The following is a 15,920-nucleotide window of genomic DNA, read 5'->3' on the forward strand; positions in this document are numbered from 1 at the left end:
TAAACAGGAAACTGAGATTACAGTTCACACAGGTTCTGCGACATTCAGATGGTTGGGACAGAATTAGCTGTAAACAACATACATGGCTCCATTGTGCTTTGCATCAAAGAGTAAGGCTGGTCGTAGTGTTGAAATGGGGTGGGAGATATTTGGCACATTTTGACCCCCTAGTACCAACTGAGCATCTTCTGCTGGCTGCATCCAGCAGGATAACACACCATGTCATAAAGCTCAAACTATATCAAACTGGTTTCTTGAACGTGACAATGAGTTCACTGTACTCATCCCAGCCTCCGCAGTTACCCGATATCAATCAAATAGAGCACCTTTAGGATGTGGCAGAATGAGAAATTCATATCATGGATGTGGAGCTGACCTATCTGCAGAGGTTGTACAATGCTTTCGTCAATATAGACCAAAATCTATGAATCTTGTTGAATCCATGTCAGGAAGAATTGAAGTCCAAGCAAGGTGTACCTAATAAAGTGACCAGTATCTTTGTGGCTCTGACATCTCGTGCCAAATCATTTATTTTCAATAAAAAAGAAACTTATCAGGAAATTATCAACCTGTAAAAGATTACATTTTTTACACTGAATTTGTAGCACTTTGCACTTACACTGATGCTTGTTGTTTGTTAACAATTCAGATTGCCCTCGTGCACTTCCTGTTCAACATCTCTGGCATCATTCTGTGGTATCCCATTCCATTTACCCGCGTCCCTATCCGGTTGGCTAAAGGTCTGGGCAACATCACGGGCAAGTACCGCTGGTTTGCTGTAGTCTACATCATCTGCTGCTTCTTCGTTTTACCGCTTCTCATTTTCGCCCTGTCGCTGGCTGGCTGGAAGGTACTGGTGGGCGTGGGTGTTCCTCTACTCATCATGTTGATCATAATCATTGTGATCAACATACTACAAAAGCGGAAACCTGGGTGGCTGCCTGCAGTCCTGCGATCCTGGGACTTCCTCCCACTATGGGCACACTCCCTGGCTCCCTGCGACAAAGCAGTTGGGGTTTTAATCGCAAAATGCTGTTGCTGCTGCAAATGCTGCCAAGCTGCATCCGACGACCAAGAAGACAGAGCAGAACAATTGGAAAATAACAAGACAACACACACAGCAGTATATGACAATCATGCAATGAGTGTAGAGAATGAAGCGGAAGATGGGATGAAAATAGAGTTAAATATCCTGAAAATGACCACGCTTTGAGATTTGATATTTTAAGTGCAGTTGTGGTCAGAAGTTTACATGCACTCGTCATGGCCATGAACGTAACTGTGATGTTGGAGTTCTAATGATTTCTTTAACTGTTGTTTTTCCAGGGGGGAATTAAGCCAACTTACAGGACTTTAAAAAGCAAGAACTGGGTGCAAGTTTGAATGTATTTTGAATTTTCTCTAATCCACACAGGATCGAAATTATACATAAACTCATTTAGGTTGTGCTGATAGTTGTACAATGTTATTAAAACGCCTTTTTTCAATTCTTCAATTCAAACAATTCTCTGTAAGTACAAGTTATTTGTCACCACTTTGCCAACTTCTAGAAGAAGACCCCAACTCTCACCCCTTAGATGACAGGGAATTGTTCAGGAACATGTTGAGAAACCACAAAGGCTCAAGCCTGCCATGAACTGGAAACTGCTGGAAAACCAGCAGTAGGAACTGAACAATCGAAGCATGTTTTACATTGCCATGGACTGAGACGGCGCTGACCAAGACAGAAGTCCTTGCTCCAAAATTAACACCTTAAACTACTGATCTACAATTTTCAGCTGCCCACGTGGACAAGCCAAATGCCAAATTTTATGGTCAGGTGACACAAAGATTGAGCTGTTTGATCACAATGACAAGAGGTATGTTTGGATGGTTAAAGGTGAGGCTTTCAAACCTAAGAACACAAATTTATGGATTATGCTTAAAAGCCAGGTTTTTGTCAGGAGACCAGCCAATTTAAACCAAACTCTGCCAAGACTGATGGATGCCAAAAGTATCTGGTCGGACTGCAACTTGATAAGGGACATTTAATCAAATATGTCATTTTGACGCTTTGTGGATGAGAGAAATTCCAAAATAAATTCAAACATGTGCACCCTATTGATATTTTTTACTGTCATTAAAGATGTATGCTGTCATTCCACCATGGAAAAAGCAGTTCCAAGAAATCATTAAAAATCCAAAAATCTCCACGATTTATTTAAAGTTCCTACCACAACTGTATGTGTGTGACTGTGTGTGATGCAAAGAAACATACTAATGGACATATTGTAGTGTAACATAGGAAATGACTGCGTAGACGAATGCACTAAAACGTTACATCGTTAACTGAAGTGACCTTGAAATACGAGTGGAAATCTATAATTATATTAATGTCAGCAAATCCTATGAAAGGATGAAAACCAACCACCTTAATTTCTCAGAGTCATCATATCGCGGCCCCAAACCTAACCCTACACACATTCTGATTGGCTAGCCTTAGTGTTATAACACTAAGGCTAGCCAATCAGAATGTGTGTATGTGTGTTTTTTTTCACAGAATATGTAATATTTGTTTTGGGTCTTTTTTTTTTATTTTTTTCTCCTGAAAGATCCTCCTTTACTTTTTCCACAGCATACTATTAGAGTGGGGTTAGGGTTATTAACTATGATGACTTAGATCTCGGAGTACTAATACTTCATAATTTAGCAAGTTTATGATTTTAACATCAAATCCGTTTGGCCTTGCTGAAGACATAAATGCAGCAAACATCAGTGCAATTCTATTAACCTTATAAAGGACATCATCATTTCTTAAAGCAGCTTGCTACTTTAATTGTTTTTACCTTCATTATTTAAATGAAGGGACATTTTTATTTGACTATTTTTCTGCTGTAAATCAGGGCACAAGACAGGGAACTGTGACAGTGCCAGTCAAATACTTTCACCCAGACATGTTGATTTTCGCTGTTTGAAATTTTGCTATAAAAATGCTTATTTTATTTATGAGTCCTGCTGAGTTGGTGAATTTAAATTTTAATAGTTCCCTGATTCATGATTAAAAACTTGAAAAACCCAAAGGCTTCAACTAAATTTTGTTGTGTCATTGTGTCAGTATGCCATCATGATTTTCTGCCTGCTCATTGTTTGCTGATGAACATTTAGCTCATGTGTATAGCCTCAGAACTGGTAGCATCGCTATAAAGTGGTGCATGATGTGACAATTTTTAGCTACACAGACAAAGCTAGACTCAATCATGTTGACTTTGGTCTTTTAAATCAATTTGTGTGTGGATATAAAAATGCAGAATATCACCAGTCTTATCCTTTTGACATTTGAGTAACTGTATTGTCATGAACTAACATAACATAACATTTAACGTGCTAACTGTGGAGTCTGAGATGTAGTGCTTGTTTTTTTGTTTTTTGTTGTTGTTGTTGTTTGTTTGTTTTTTTGCAGTTTCATTGACACACCAACCTGTCATGTTTACCTAGTTTCATCATTTTCCCATTTTTGTATTTTTATACAGAGACAAAAAAAAATCACTGTGTATAAAAGACACATTCAGATCTTTAAAACATCGTTTTAAGGTGTAGTATAACTTTGTAATTGAAGAGGTAATTGTATTCAAGGAATATATAGTCCGGAATTAGATGAATGCACATCTAACAATTTGTTTTTGTTTGTTTAATTGTGAATTGTCCCTCCCAAAAAAACTGTGTTAAAAAGGAAAAAGAATAAAATAATGCTAGATTCATCAATTGGTATGGTTTCCTGACCCGTTTATATGCTGATCATTTCTATATAGCCCTGTTATCTGTGTTATTTGTTTCTGAGCTAACCAAAGTATAAGGAGGGTGTTCAAAGTGTTAAGAGAGATAAAGACAGAGCCCTGCAGTGGTAAGAGTCACATCAGCAGGGGTCCAGAATACAAGGTCATCACGTGGTTCATGTAGGCTTTAGCTAGTTCCAGGAAGTGCATAATAAGTGAATACAGAGAGACAGAGCACTGTTTCTCCAGAACTAGCAGTCAATAAATGCATCTATCTATCCACACACACACACCACACCCCACCGATCCAACACACACACACCACACCACATCACACACACACACACACACACACACACACACACACACACACACACACACACACATGTATAGAGTCTAAAAATATCATAAACTTTGTTAGTATTATTGAATTAATCTTTCATACTTTTTTAAATGACTGTCCAACGGTCCTCTCATTGTACGTTCACTGTATTGTTAGATCTGTGAAGTTTTAATTATTGATGCTTTGTTATTTTTATTTTTTTTCTAGACATCATCTACATCTACAAGATTGTATGTGTTTAGTTATTTCTTACCTATTTCCTTGATTATTTTCTTTACATTCTACGTTTTGCACAGAATTTAGGTCAACAGTAATTTTTCTCCTAAATGTGCTTTGTAAAAAAATTAGAGTAGAGTTGTACCATCACACCCGGTATCTGGGAAACCTTCACTGTCACGTGTCAGTGAGCCATGTGCAGGGAACATGAGATGCACCATCAATATATCAATAAAGAGGGTGTGCAACTGTGTCAAAGCACAACACGGGAATCACGACAGTTTCCACATGGCCAACTGACATTACAGTTTTTACAGCTGCTAGGACACATTTCTCAATACTTAGGTCACGTTTGCAAAACTCCTCACACAATTCTCCTAACTGACCTTCAGCTTGGCAAAGCAGTTCATTTCACATTCAAAATGCACTACAACTACCAAAACACTTCATTCAGGTCTCAAATAAACTCATTCTTCCAGAACACTAGCAAAGGTTGACAGCCGACAAACACACTTTGTCACCCACAAAACAATGACCTAAAAAACACTAACAACATGTAGCATTACACAGTGTTTTCTTGTGTAAAACAAGGACACATCTCTGTTTATAATTTCAATATATGTTACTGGAATGAATCAGACATCATGCAGAATTCGTTAATATTTGTTTATGTATTTTTATTTTTTTGCACTAAGTAATCCCAAAATACAAGAATTTGTATACACACCATCCACTGATACACATACAATAGTAATGCTAATCTACTCGGTCTTCTCCATTTGGCCACAGGTTCTCATCCACATCACATCTTATGTCATCTAGAGCAATACACCTAGGCATCCCTGGCAATCTTCTGCTGATATGTCCAGGCATCCAGCATTCATTGCATCCAGGAGGGACATTTGATCATGTGGATGATGGTCGTAAACCTTCCACCGCCATGAGGAAAAGAATTCCTCTATGGGGTTGAGGAATGGAGAGTAAGGTGGGAGGAAAAGAGACTCCATTCTGGGATGGGCTGCAAACCACTCTGACTGCACGGGAGTGATGAAATGCCACATTGTCCCATACAGTTATAAATGTTGGCTGATTCCTTCTCTCCGCATCCCTTTCCTCACCTAGCACAACCCTTCCATAGAGATCATGCAGGAACGCAAGGAGCCGTTCAGTGTTGTATGGCCCAATCAGTGGTCTGTGTAGCAGCAGTCCATCAGTGGATATTGCTGCGCACATTGTGATGTTGGCACCCCTCTGGCCCGGGACATTCACTGTGGCTCTCTTCCCAATCACATTCCTCCCTCGTCGCCGTGCTTTGGCCAAGTTGAAACCTGCCTCATCCACAAAGATGAAAATGTGGTGTGTTTGCCTGCCTTCAATCTCCATGACTCTCTAACATAAATCCACAAGGCAACATAAGCTGTTACAGTAGTAAATTTGTATAATTGTCTTTGTGTGTGTTTGGTTTTGTTCAAAAACAGATCTGTATTTTATTGTGATCTTACCTGGACATACTGGTTCCTGAGTTGCTTGACATGTTCAGAGTTCCTCTCAAAAGGCACAGTGTACAACTGTTTCATCCTGACCTGATGTTTTTTCAGGACTCTAGAAATTGTTGTTATGCTTACACTGTGAATATTTGCGAAAGTAACGTTGTCTGCCAAGACTCTGTCTAATTTCAGTGAGTTTTATCCCATTGTTTCTGATGACCATATCAACAATGGCAGTTTCCTGCACATCAGTGAACATCCGTCCTCTCCCTCCTGTGTGAGGTAACCGTTGAGTCCTAAGCAGAAATGCAACAACAATTACACAAAAGCTTATTTACTTCTGAAATGTGCAAATGCCCCTGCAGAATACAAGTTACCTGTTGGTTTGCCGGAAAACTCTAACAATAGATGCCACTGTAGAGCGTTGCAGATTTGGCTGCACTCTCTGACCAGCCTCTCTCATTGAGTGACCATGATTTACTACATGATCAATTACAGTAGCTCTGATCTCATCTGAGACTACAGCTCTTGATCTTCCTCTTATTCTTCTTCCACCACGCATACGTATTCCTCGCCCCCTCCCAGCCACTCTTCTTCCTCTTTCAGCCACTTCTCCATTTCTGGCTGGGTCCATGTTTACATCACAAAACAAACCTATTCAGCAGTTGTCTCCTTTTGTAATGAAATTGAAGGAGTAACACCTGTGTAGATGTTCATCTACAATGAGAATCAGCTGTGGCTGGTTAAACTGCATTTTTAGATTTAAAATATGTTTCAATAAAATATTGCTGTTGAATTTTGCTGTCTTTTCAAGTTTTGCATTGTGTTATTGTTTTGGCCATAAGTTTAACAGTTTTGAAAACAGTATGTAAGCACATGCAAAATGTCCTGTACGTACAAAGATTTTTGGCAGTTGTTGTGTCTGAGTGAGAAAATAATTCATGAAATTTGAGAGATGTAGTCATTGAATGCATTTTGTGCCAAAACAATGATAACTGGTCCTCAGTTTAGCCCACATAGACTTCTGTTGTGCTCACTGTGTGAGGAGTTTTGCAAAAGTGACCTAAGTATTGAGAAATGTGTCCTAGCGTCTGTAAAAAACTGTAATGCCATGGAAATCTCTCCCTCTCTCTCTCTCTCTCTCTCTCTCTCTCACACACTCACACACACACACTCACACACACACACACACACACACACACACACACACACACACACACACACACACAGCTCACACCCATTTCATTGGGTGACAGCAGATCAGATTAATTTTGATAGACATACTAATATTATGACATCTGTGTGACAGCGTGTGTTTGTTGTATTTTTAGTCCATCAGAAGAAAAATAGTTTAGATGTCTTGAACATAATTAATCCCAAATTCAGAATAACATATCTTGTATCTTTGGAAACTCTTAAATCACCTATAAAACTAGTACAGAATTACACTCAGCAGCCACTTTATTAGGTACACTGTGCTAGTACTGTTTTGACCCCCATTTTGCCTTCATACCTGCCTTTATTCTTTGTTGTACATATTGAACACGCTATTATAGAAAATCCACATTGACATGATAGTATCACACAGTCGCTGCAGATGTGTCAGCTGCACATCCATGATGTGAGCCTTTACAATAAATCCCAGAGGTGTTCCACTGTTATCTGGTGACTCTGTGCAGTGAACTCACTGTCATGTTGAAGAAACAAGTTTGAGATGATTTGAGCTTTGTGACATGATGCACTATCCTTTCCAAAAACCATCTCAACATCAAAGGAAGGACATAATCAGCAGCCGTATTCAGATAGACTACCCTGCACACCTTGGTTGTAGCAAGCCTTTACAGGTGTTACTGTCAAGTCTTGACCAACTCTACCTGCTTAAATGCCCGGGCTGGTTAAATATTTGCACTAATGAGGTTTTGAACAGGTCGACCTAAACAAGTGGCCGGTGAGTATAAAAGTCCTGACTTCTGCAGGCTAAGGTGACTGATTGACCAACACTGCCATCTAATGGTAATCAAAGGAAGCACAAGGCATTTGAGGAAAAGCAGAAGAGGAAGAGGATACTGAAGACACTGCGCATGTCTATGTGTAAAAATAGTTCAGCGCAAATCCATCTGAATCACCTCAATTGTTCAGTTCCAATTATTTGTCTACTGTATGTACTATTTGTGTATTTGTATGTATGTTGTAATGCGGTCTGTTTTAAGGTGAGAACTAGCATACAGAATTACATTATGTGACTGCATAATGACAATAGAGAATCTGTCTCATAAGGTTTCCTAACCACCTCTGACAACTGACGGCTCTGGCTGCTCATCTTCAAGCTGCAGCTGGGATCTCACAGTGCTTTATCTGACTAGAACCACTGCTGTTAGCTCACAAGTTAGCATATCAAACAATCTGACATATATCAGTGTGGAGCATGTGTTCAGTGCCAAACCTTGAGTATCCCCCCAAACATTCTGTTTTCTTAGATCAGGAACTAAAATTAAAAATTCATGAGGACAATGCAACATTGACAAAAACCAAAATAATTTATTATTTTCAAACCCAGAGGCAATTTGTGGTTACAGTCATAACAGATAACTGATGTGCATTTTACACATAGTGTACACTACCACTATCAACACAATGCTAACACTACACTACCTCTACGACTACATCCATTACTCACTTGAACTACCACTTAAAGTAAGACTATCCATACTATCAAAACATCAGTACATCAAAAGAAAAAAAAAGAAAAACGAAACAATACATTTGCACTTGTAGCACCATTCACTGCATTACACTACAGATGAAAAGAATAATTTAAAACTTGTGTGGGCTACTATAACATACTTCACAGGCTTGTGTTTCCATGTGCCTCTCTCTGAAAGCCTGGAAGAGGCAGTTTCTTTCAGGACCACTATAGCTGGCCACTTGTGCAATAATTTGTGCCTAAAGAAATTCTCTGTGTAGCATCATAGCATGGTTCTGAACCATGGTTTTTGTGTTCTGCTTCTGATTTAGGGGAGTTGTTGCACTGTTGCATAAGAAAATGACAGAAAAACAGTACACATATGAATGACAGAGATCTTTTTTAACTTAGAAAGGGACGGGACCGTAGTAGGCGGTGTACGCGGCCACAATGCCGGAAGTGTCGGCCATCTCGTCGCAGGCAACGTTCAGCTCACACACCTCTCTGAGGCTGAAGGGTGGTGGAGAGAAATGGTTTTAGATGGTGCATGTATGTACCGCATTTTACTTATGAATATTGACTTTTGTAGCAAGAAACTGCAAAGTGAAAGAAAACGGCTGTACCTTTCCAGCTGCAGAGGGGAGAGGTTACCAGCTGGAGCGGCTCTTCGGCTTCTCAGAAGAACAGCGGCCAGATCTCTCTTCATCACCACTGGATTGGCTGAAGAGTCAAAGATTGCAACTTTAGACTTTTACTTTTTTCACGTTTAAATTCTAAAACTATGCAAAGCTTCTATCAAACAAATCTGCTACCCACCCTCAGAACTGGCTGACTCTGAGGAAGATGAGGATGACGACGATGATGAAGAAGAGTCAGAGCCAGAGTCTGATGCAGAGGAGTCGGACTCAGAGGACTCGGAAGATTCAGAGGACTCTGAAGACTGTGAGGACTCAGAGGATTCAGAGGACTCTGAGGATGAGGAATCGGATGCTGAAGAGTCTGAGGAAGAGTCAGATGAGGCGGAATCGGACTCAGAGGAGGAAGAGGAGTCGGAAGCGGAGGAGGAATCAGAAGCGGCAGGGTCAGCAGGTGCAACATCAGCAGCTGTGTCGGCATCGGGGTCCACGACAACCTCGGGTTCCACCGCTGATGAAAACAAACAATGGCATACGTTAATCGTACTGTAGGTGCTCACATCGCCCCTAAAAAGGTCGAGAACGATTCTCAGCTTCACAGCATTAACAAGAGTTTGTCCTTACCTCCCATGGACCAGCACACTGAGAGAAGAGCGCAGATGGAGAGGAGAGTTAGAGCCTTCATGATGTCTTGTAGTTAGTGTCTCCTTGTAGACAACTCGATTCTTTTACAGCTTCTTCTTCTTCTTCTTTGCTTTCCTCTGACAGCTTGTTCTGTTTCTTTCTCCCAAGTCGAGGTCAATATATACTGTAGTCCACCTCTCTTGTCAGACCAGACCCACACAATGAGATAATCCTCTGATTGGCTGGGGAATCAAATGTCACCGTTTCCGCTTCCATTTATCATGAAAACTCACATAAACATCCAAACAGCTCCTGGCACAGAGTCCAAAAACTCATCCAACAGCCACAGCCACAAACATTTCTGGCATTTGACATTACGTACAGTACATGGCAACACATGTAAACCTGTGAGTACGAGCATATGTTGACAGAATGATGGATGAATTATTCCCTACACTCTTTGTGGAAGTGCTGTTTTCTCCACAACGTGCGCGTGTGCAAATATGCATTTTTCACATACAAAGAAAAAACTCATCAGAAATAGTTAAAGATAACTTTTGAAGAACTTGAACGACCTGTAGATCAATTTTGAGTTAAATGTCTGAATAGAGATCTCAAAATACTTCCTTTTTCTTGCTTTTGGATAAACTCCACAATATATATATATATATATTTAGTAATATTTTCTCCAACAAAAAATGCAAAAACTTTTTTAGGGCAAAACGAATCATTTTTTATATACTTGTCTTGTTTACCAGTCTTATACATCCCCTTCAAATTCCTTTAAGTCCTGACCGTCATCGCTGAAGTATAAATAATACAACAAACCCTGAAAGTCCAAACTGGTGCTATTACAAGATTTCTATAAAATATCCTTAACATTTAATTGGATTTTAATCCAGACGACCCACTGCAGGGCTGCCTCTTTAACATCAAGGTTGCCAGGTCTGCCATTGCTGTTATGTTTCTATATTCCTTGCCCCAGATGTGATCTCCCACCCACACAAACCCCAAACTATAGTCTGAGCCTACCACAACCTACTAATCGAGTGACACGGAACAGCAGTGAGCCTCATTATGCGACAGAGCTTAATTAGAGTGTTGCAGAGTCCCACTCGAAACCGCAGTCAAACGCTATTTACAGATCCATCTCGGCCCAGGTCCTGGAGAGATCCAGTGCACGGCTATGGCTTACCAACACCAACCAGCGGCCCAATGCACAGTGTCAGTCAGCGTATTTCAGCATATAGAGAGATAAATTTAGACAACCCCCATGTGTTGGACGCACAGCGTTATGCACGCGGGTTTGGATGCAGTTTTCTGTTTGTGCGATATATTCGAGTGCGGCTTTGGTGGCTTGTATATTTTTAAAAAAGGTATTGGAGTTTGCAGCTTTGACCTAAACCATATTGCATCTTAAATACTGTGTAGATAACCAAACTTTCACACACACATATCACTTGACTCGTGTATATACATATTTATCTCAAAGAGCCCCGAATGGCTTCATTTGTCATGTAGTGAGCCAGATCCAGTGGTGCAGAGTGACCTTGTTGTCCTTTGTGCTTCGTAGTCTAGCGTTATTCCTGGTGTCTAGGATTTGTTTTGGACTTCATGCCATGTAATTTCAGTGTCTCGTCCAGTGTCCATTTTTGTGGATTTTTGTGGATTTAGTACTCGGGGGACACAGTTGGAGAAAACAATTGTGATAACATCCCCGAGGAGGCAGGAAATGCAGCAGACACAGTTCCTCGTTGCTGCCGCATCCTGGCTTTTAATTAATATCATGTAGACATCAAGTAACGCTCTCAGTTTTTCACAGTTGTCCCAGCTCTTGTGCATCTAGCAGATTTAAATACAACTAAAACATGTGATAGCGACTGTACTGTGTATGAACACAGCAGTCAAGTCATATCAGTGATGAGCATCTTTTTCTAAAGCAGATGATGTAATATCATCACAAGTCAAATGTCATCATTTTCCCCTTTTTGCATATTTTTCTTTAATTTAAGAACTTCCTACAAATGTATTTTTAAATCACATCCCCTGAGATACATAATGTTTCAGGGAATGATTTCGGCATTCCAAAGATTTTTTCATTCAGTTTTCATGCTCCGAGCTACCGGAACAATCTATCAAATGATCTGAGGCCGAACTATGAAGCACTTCCTCACCCTGGCTTTTGATTACATCGTCTTATCACTAAAATTTAATTTAGTAAATGATCCAATATGTTGTTGTTGTTGGAACTTTTTTGATAAATCCAATGATTTTTCTCTGTTTCATTGTACTTTTCCATTGTCTATTTGCACATGTATGATTATCAGTATATTTAGTCATATCATAACCAGTAAAAATGCAAAAAAAAACTTACAAAGAAACTCTTTTGAGAAAACGACATAGAGCATATGCTGTTGCATATTGACTTTATCGCAAACACATTTTACTGCTAATAGTTAGCAGTGAATTACAGTATCAACAAACAACTAAAAGAAAAGTCAAAGAAACAATAGTTGAATTACAAAGTGATTCATTAAGTATGTAAATAGTAATAAGCAATAAGTATTAAGTAAAAAAAAAAGGTAAATTAATTTTCAGCCTGTGGGGCTAAATTTAAAAACAAAACAAATTTAACAAAGCACAAAGATCTCAATCAGAAAATGACCTCTTCACATTTGGTCTGAAGATATGCTCTCATGTAGAGAAATAAATTCCTGAGAAGTTATCATTTCCCTTTTTTAAGCAGGGACAATTTCTCGTTATTGTCAGTTTGCTGAAATTTTGTTTCACCTTTCAAAGGAAAATATCTCTAACTACAAGACAGTCAGTTTTTGTTCTTGTAAATACTCCCACGACACTTCAGTGGGGTTAAAATCTGGAATTTCTTTTCTTGGCTAACCATCATTTGCTTCTCTTTGAGCTTTGTGTAGTTTACACAGAATCAGTATCTAGTAAAGACGTCTATATCCATCAGACAGATGGCCTCATGGGTGATGGATAAGTAGAGCCATTCTTACTGGAACTCTTATCCATACCAGCTTTATTCCTGTTGCATGATGCACATGCCTCATATCTTTGCAACAAACAACTTTCAAATGACCAGTTAGAGGACTGTATTCAGCATTTTTTAAAACCATTACCTCAGGCTGCGTGTGGAAGCTCGGAGAAAAGCATGACATTTCCTTTTGTTCGTGTTGTGTCTGCAGTAAGGTACCTAAAATACCCATAAGATATTTCAGCAACATTTAAATATTACAGTGTAACATCTGAAAAGAGTAAGAAACTGTCGGGCACGGTGCTGTTATACAACAGTGTTACCTCAAGAGCCAGTTCTAGCTGTTCCTTTAGTATATTAAACAAACAAAAAACAACAAACAATTTACAGTAAAAATTATCCAGCTTAAATAAAAGCATAACAAGTTTTTTGATTTTTAGCAGTTAAATTTTAGTTGTGCTTAGACACAAAATTTAAAAATTACATTATAATACTGGACATGGATTTATAATGAAGCAGCTATGTTATTACATCCATCCATCCATCATTTTCTGCCACTTATGGGAGTTTGGCTTGGGGGGGGGGGGGGGGGGGGGGGGCAGCAGTCTAAACAGAGGCCTTCTTTCTCCCCTGTCACCTCCTCAAACTCTCATGGGAGAACAGTGAAGCATTCCCAAGCTAGCTGTAAAGATATAGAGATATATCTCGCCTGCATTTATTGGGTTTCTCTTCCTACTTGGACATGGCTGAAGAACCTTAAACATGAGCAATGCTGCGGGAAGTACAGTACAGTAACCCCTGCATATGCAAAAAAACTGATAAATGTATTTTAAATTTCAAAAATGATTCATGTCATTATTTAGGGTTAGGTTTAGGTTTTGGTTAGCTGCCCACACATAGGTTATTGTGTGTGTATGCACATCTTGACTGCTGTGTCTAAAGAAACCTCGTAGTTGAAAGACTGGTATACTTTTTAAGTGTTTCATAATCAATTTGCTCACCTGTGTTTCTGCCTCACATGTGTTGCACTAAGCGTGCGCGCACAAACACTCATATATTCAGCACCCCCAGTTTCAAGCCCCTTCAAACAGTTCTGCCCAGGAGATAATCCTGCAGGCATCTTAGATGCTAAAATGCCTCAGCTTCCTTCGTTTGATGTGGAGAAGAAGTGTCTCTATTCTGAGGCGCTACTGACTGAGCACCTCACCCTATGTCTAACAGATGGCCTGAAACCTTTTGAGGGAAGCTTGTTTCTGCTACCTGTATCTGTGATCTCATTCTTTCTGGCATACAGTGCTTGTTTCCATAACTAAGGGTACGAACATAGATCAACTGCTAAGTCATCAGCTTTCCTTTCATGCTCAGCTCGCTTTTCACCATAACAGATGGCAGTACTTGCATCACTGCTGACGCTGCAACTATCTGAATGTCAATCTCTAGATCCCTTGTTTCCTCCCTCATGAACAACCACCTGAGACACTTGCACTCTTTCACTTTAGGCAGCAATTTATTCCCCACCCAAAGTGGATTCTTCACCGTGTTTGGGGGGAGAACTATGGCCTTAGATTGCTTCACACTTGGCTGTAAAGTGCCCCAGTGCAAAATGAGATCCTGAGACCACATCCATCTCAGCTACACCTAGAAATTCTTTTCTAGGTAGTAGTCCAGCTGCCATCATGAATGAGTTTAATTTATTGTTAGCAATAAAAACTAAATTTACCAGAGTTTATATAAAACTCAGTGACCCCAGCCACAGTCATACCCCTTGTCTCCATACCCTGCTTCCTCTATGGAAGGTGTGCCAGTGGGATTGAGGAGATCCTCAAAGTATTTTTTCCACCACCTGACTGTATCCTCAGTTAAGGTTGACAGCAGTCTGCCCCCTCTGCATACAGAGTGGGTGGGAAGATGCTTTCCCCTTCACTGACTAAAAATTTGTAAGAGTTGTGCAGAGGATGGAGCTTTTATTTCATGGCATCACGAAACTTCAGCAACTGCCAGAGTAGGGCTCTGTTTGATCTCAAGGTGCCTGTCAGCTACATCAGCCTCACCCAACACAGCAGTGGTGTTGGACATCTCATGGACTTCTAGCACATCCTCACTGCACATTTTGGCACACGAGGTCTGTATGGTGCTGAAGCCGGTCCTCTTTTTCATCACCTGATCCATCAAACCACCACAAGACACTTGTGTGACGTCCTGTTTCGACAAACAGAAGGTTTTTGTGGCATTCAGGAGGAAGAACAAAAAAATGTATTAGGTTGAGCTCTCCTGCAGGAAGCTCTAATAATACATTATAGCTATCTACATTTTTTCTGCATGTTTAGATGCCATCTGCATCTTTCAAAATAAAGGCTATTTTTGTAAATTGGATGGATGGGTCTTCACACTTACCACAAAACCTTTCATCAAGCCAGCAAAACACATTTCCTAAAAAAAACCATCGATATTAAACTGCTGCCCCCCACACACACTACTACTACTACACAACCTCACACACATACCATCTATTTAATAAGCATATGAAGCTACAACTTCATACTGATAATAAAAATGAAAAACACTTGTGGCTTTTGCTTTTTTGTGTGCCGCACAAAGTAAGGGAGTAATAAAAGTTTTGTTATACAAGCAGTAAACACACATACACACAGTAATCTAAATCTGTAAAGTACATCGATGTGGTTTCAGAGCATTGCACACTATAAATATATGGAGGGAAAGTCTTTTTCTTTCTGCCCTGTGTACAGGAGCTGCATGCAAAAAGATCTTTTGTTAAAAGGGTTGGCGTAATAAGCAAATGCTTCAGCCAGTACCTTTTGATTAGCCTTGTCTCATGCTTTCTTGCTTTGTGGTAGATCTTTGTTCTGTATTCATTGAGATATTTGAATGCTAATCAATAAAATCAACATCAAATCAAAAAATGTGCAGTAAAGAATTTTTGTTTTCTGTCAAATACATTACCACTTCTTTTCAGAAGAATAAACAAACAGCATCATGTGACATTTTATGCCTTTTTTCTGAAAAACTGGGGAACACCAGTTACACACTTGGCTAAAGATGGTTACCTACAGTATACTTATTGCTTACTTATTAGAGACTTGTCTTACTGAGAGGCCAGTTTTAGATGCAGATTTATGAGGTTTGCTTTGGGCTGTAAGAGCCAAGTTACTGCTTAGTTTAGCCCA

The 15,920-nt window shown here is 39.7% G+C and overlaps 1 protein-coding gene across 1 annotated transcript; it reads right to left on the reverse strand.

The window, feature by feature from the left end:
• Positions 1-8,316: 8,316 nt before the first annotated feature.
• Positions 8,317-9,917, reverse strand: bglapl (bone gamma-carboxyglutamate (gla) protein, like). The gene is made up of 4 exons (XM_005946682.3): positions 9,741-9,917; positions 9,298-9,627; positions 9,105-9,201; positions 8,317-8,991 (listed from the first exon to the last, which is right to left on the reverse strand). The coding sequence occupies exons 1-4, from the start codon at positions 9,799-9,801 to the stop codon at positions 8,889-8,891; spliced, it is 591 nt and encodes a 196-aa protein (XP_005946744.1). The 5' UTR covers positions 9,802-9,917; the 3' UTR covers positions 8,317-8,888.
• Positions 9,918-15,920: the final 6,003 nt, after the last annotated feature.

This window comes from Haplochromis burtoni, unplaced genomic scaffold, assembly GCF_018398535.1.
Source record: "Haplochromis burtoni strain Fernald_Lab_line unplaced genomic scaffold, NCSU_Asbu1 Contig_481, whole genome shotgun sequence".
NCBI lineage: Eukaryota > Metazoa > Chordata > Actinopteri > Cichliformes > Cichlidae > Haplochromis > Haplochromis burtoni.

Bases quoted from the DNA above. Each gene is read 5' to 3' on its own strand.
- bglapl (XM_005946682.3), bottom strand. From the start codon at position 9,801: ATGAAGGCTCTAACTCTCCTCTCCATCTGCGCTCTTCTCTCAGTGTGC. The intron at 9,628-9,740 runs GTAAGGACAAAC...TGTTTTCATCAG, and splicing joins AGTGTGCTGGTCCATGGGAG to CGGTGGAACCCGAGGTTGTC. The intron at 8,992-9,104 runs GTACAGCCGTTT...ACCACCCTTCAG, and splicing joins TCCCCTCTGCAGCTGGAAAG to CCTCAGAGAGGTGTGTGAGC.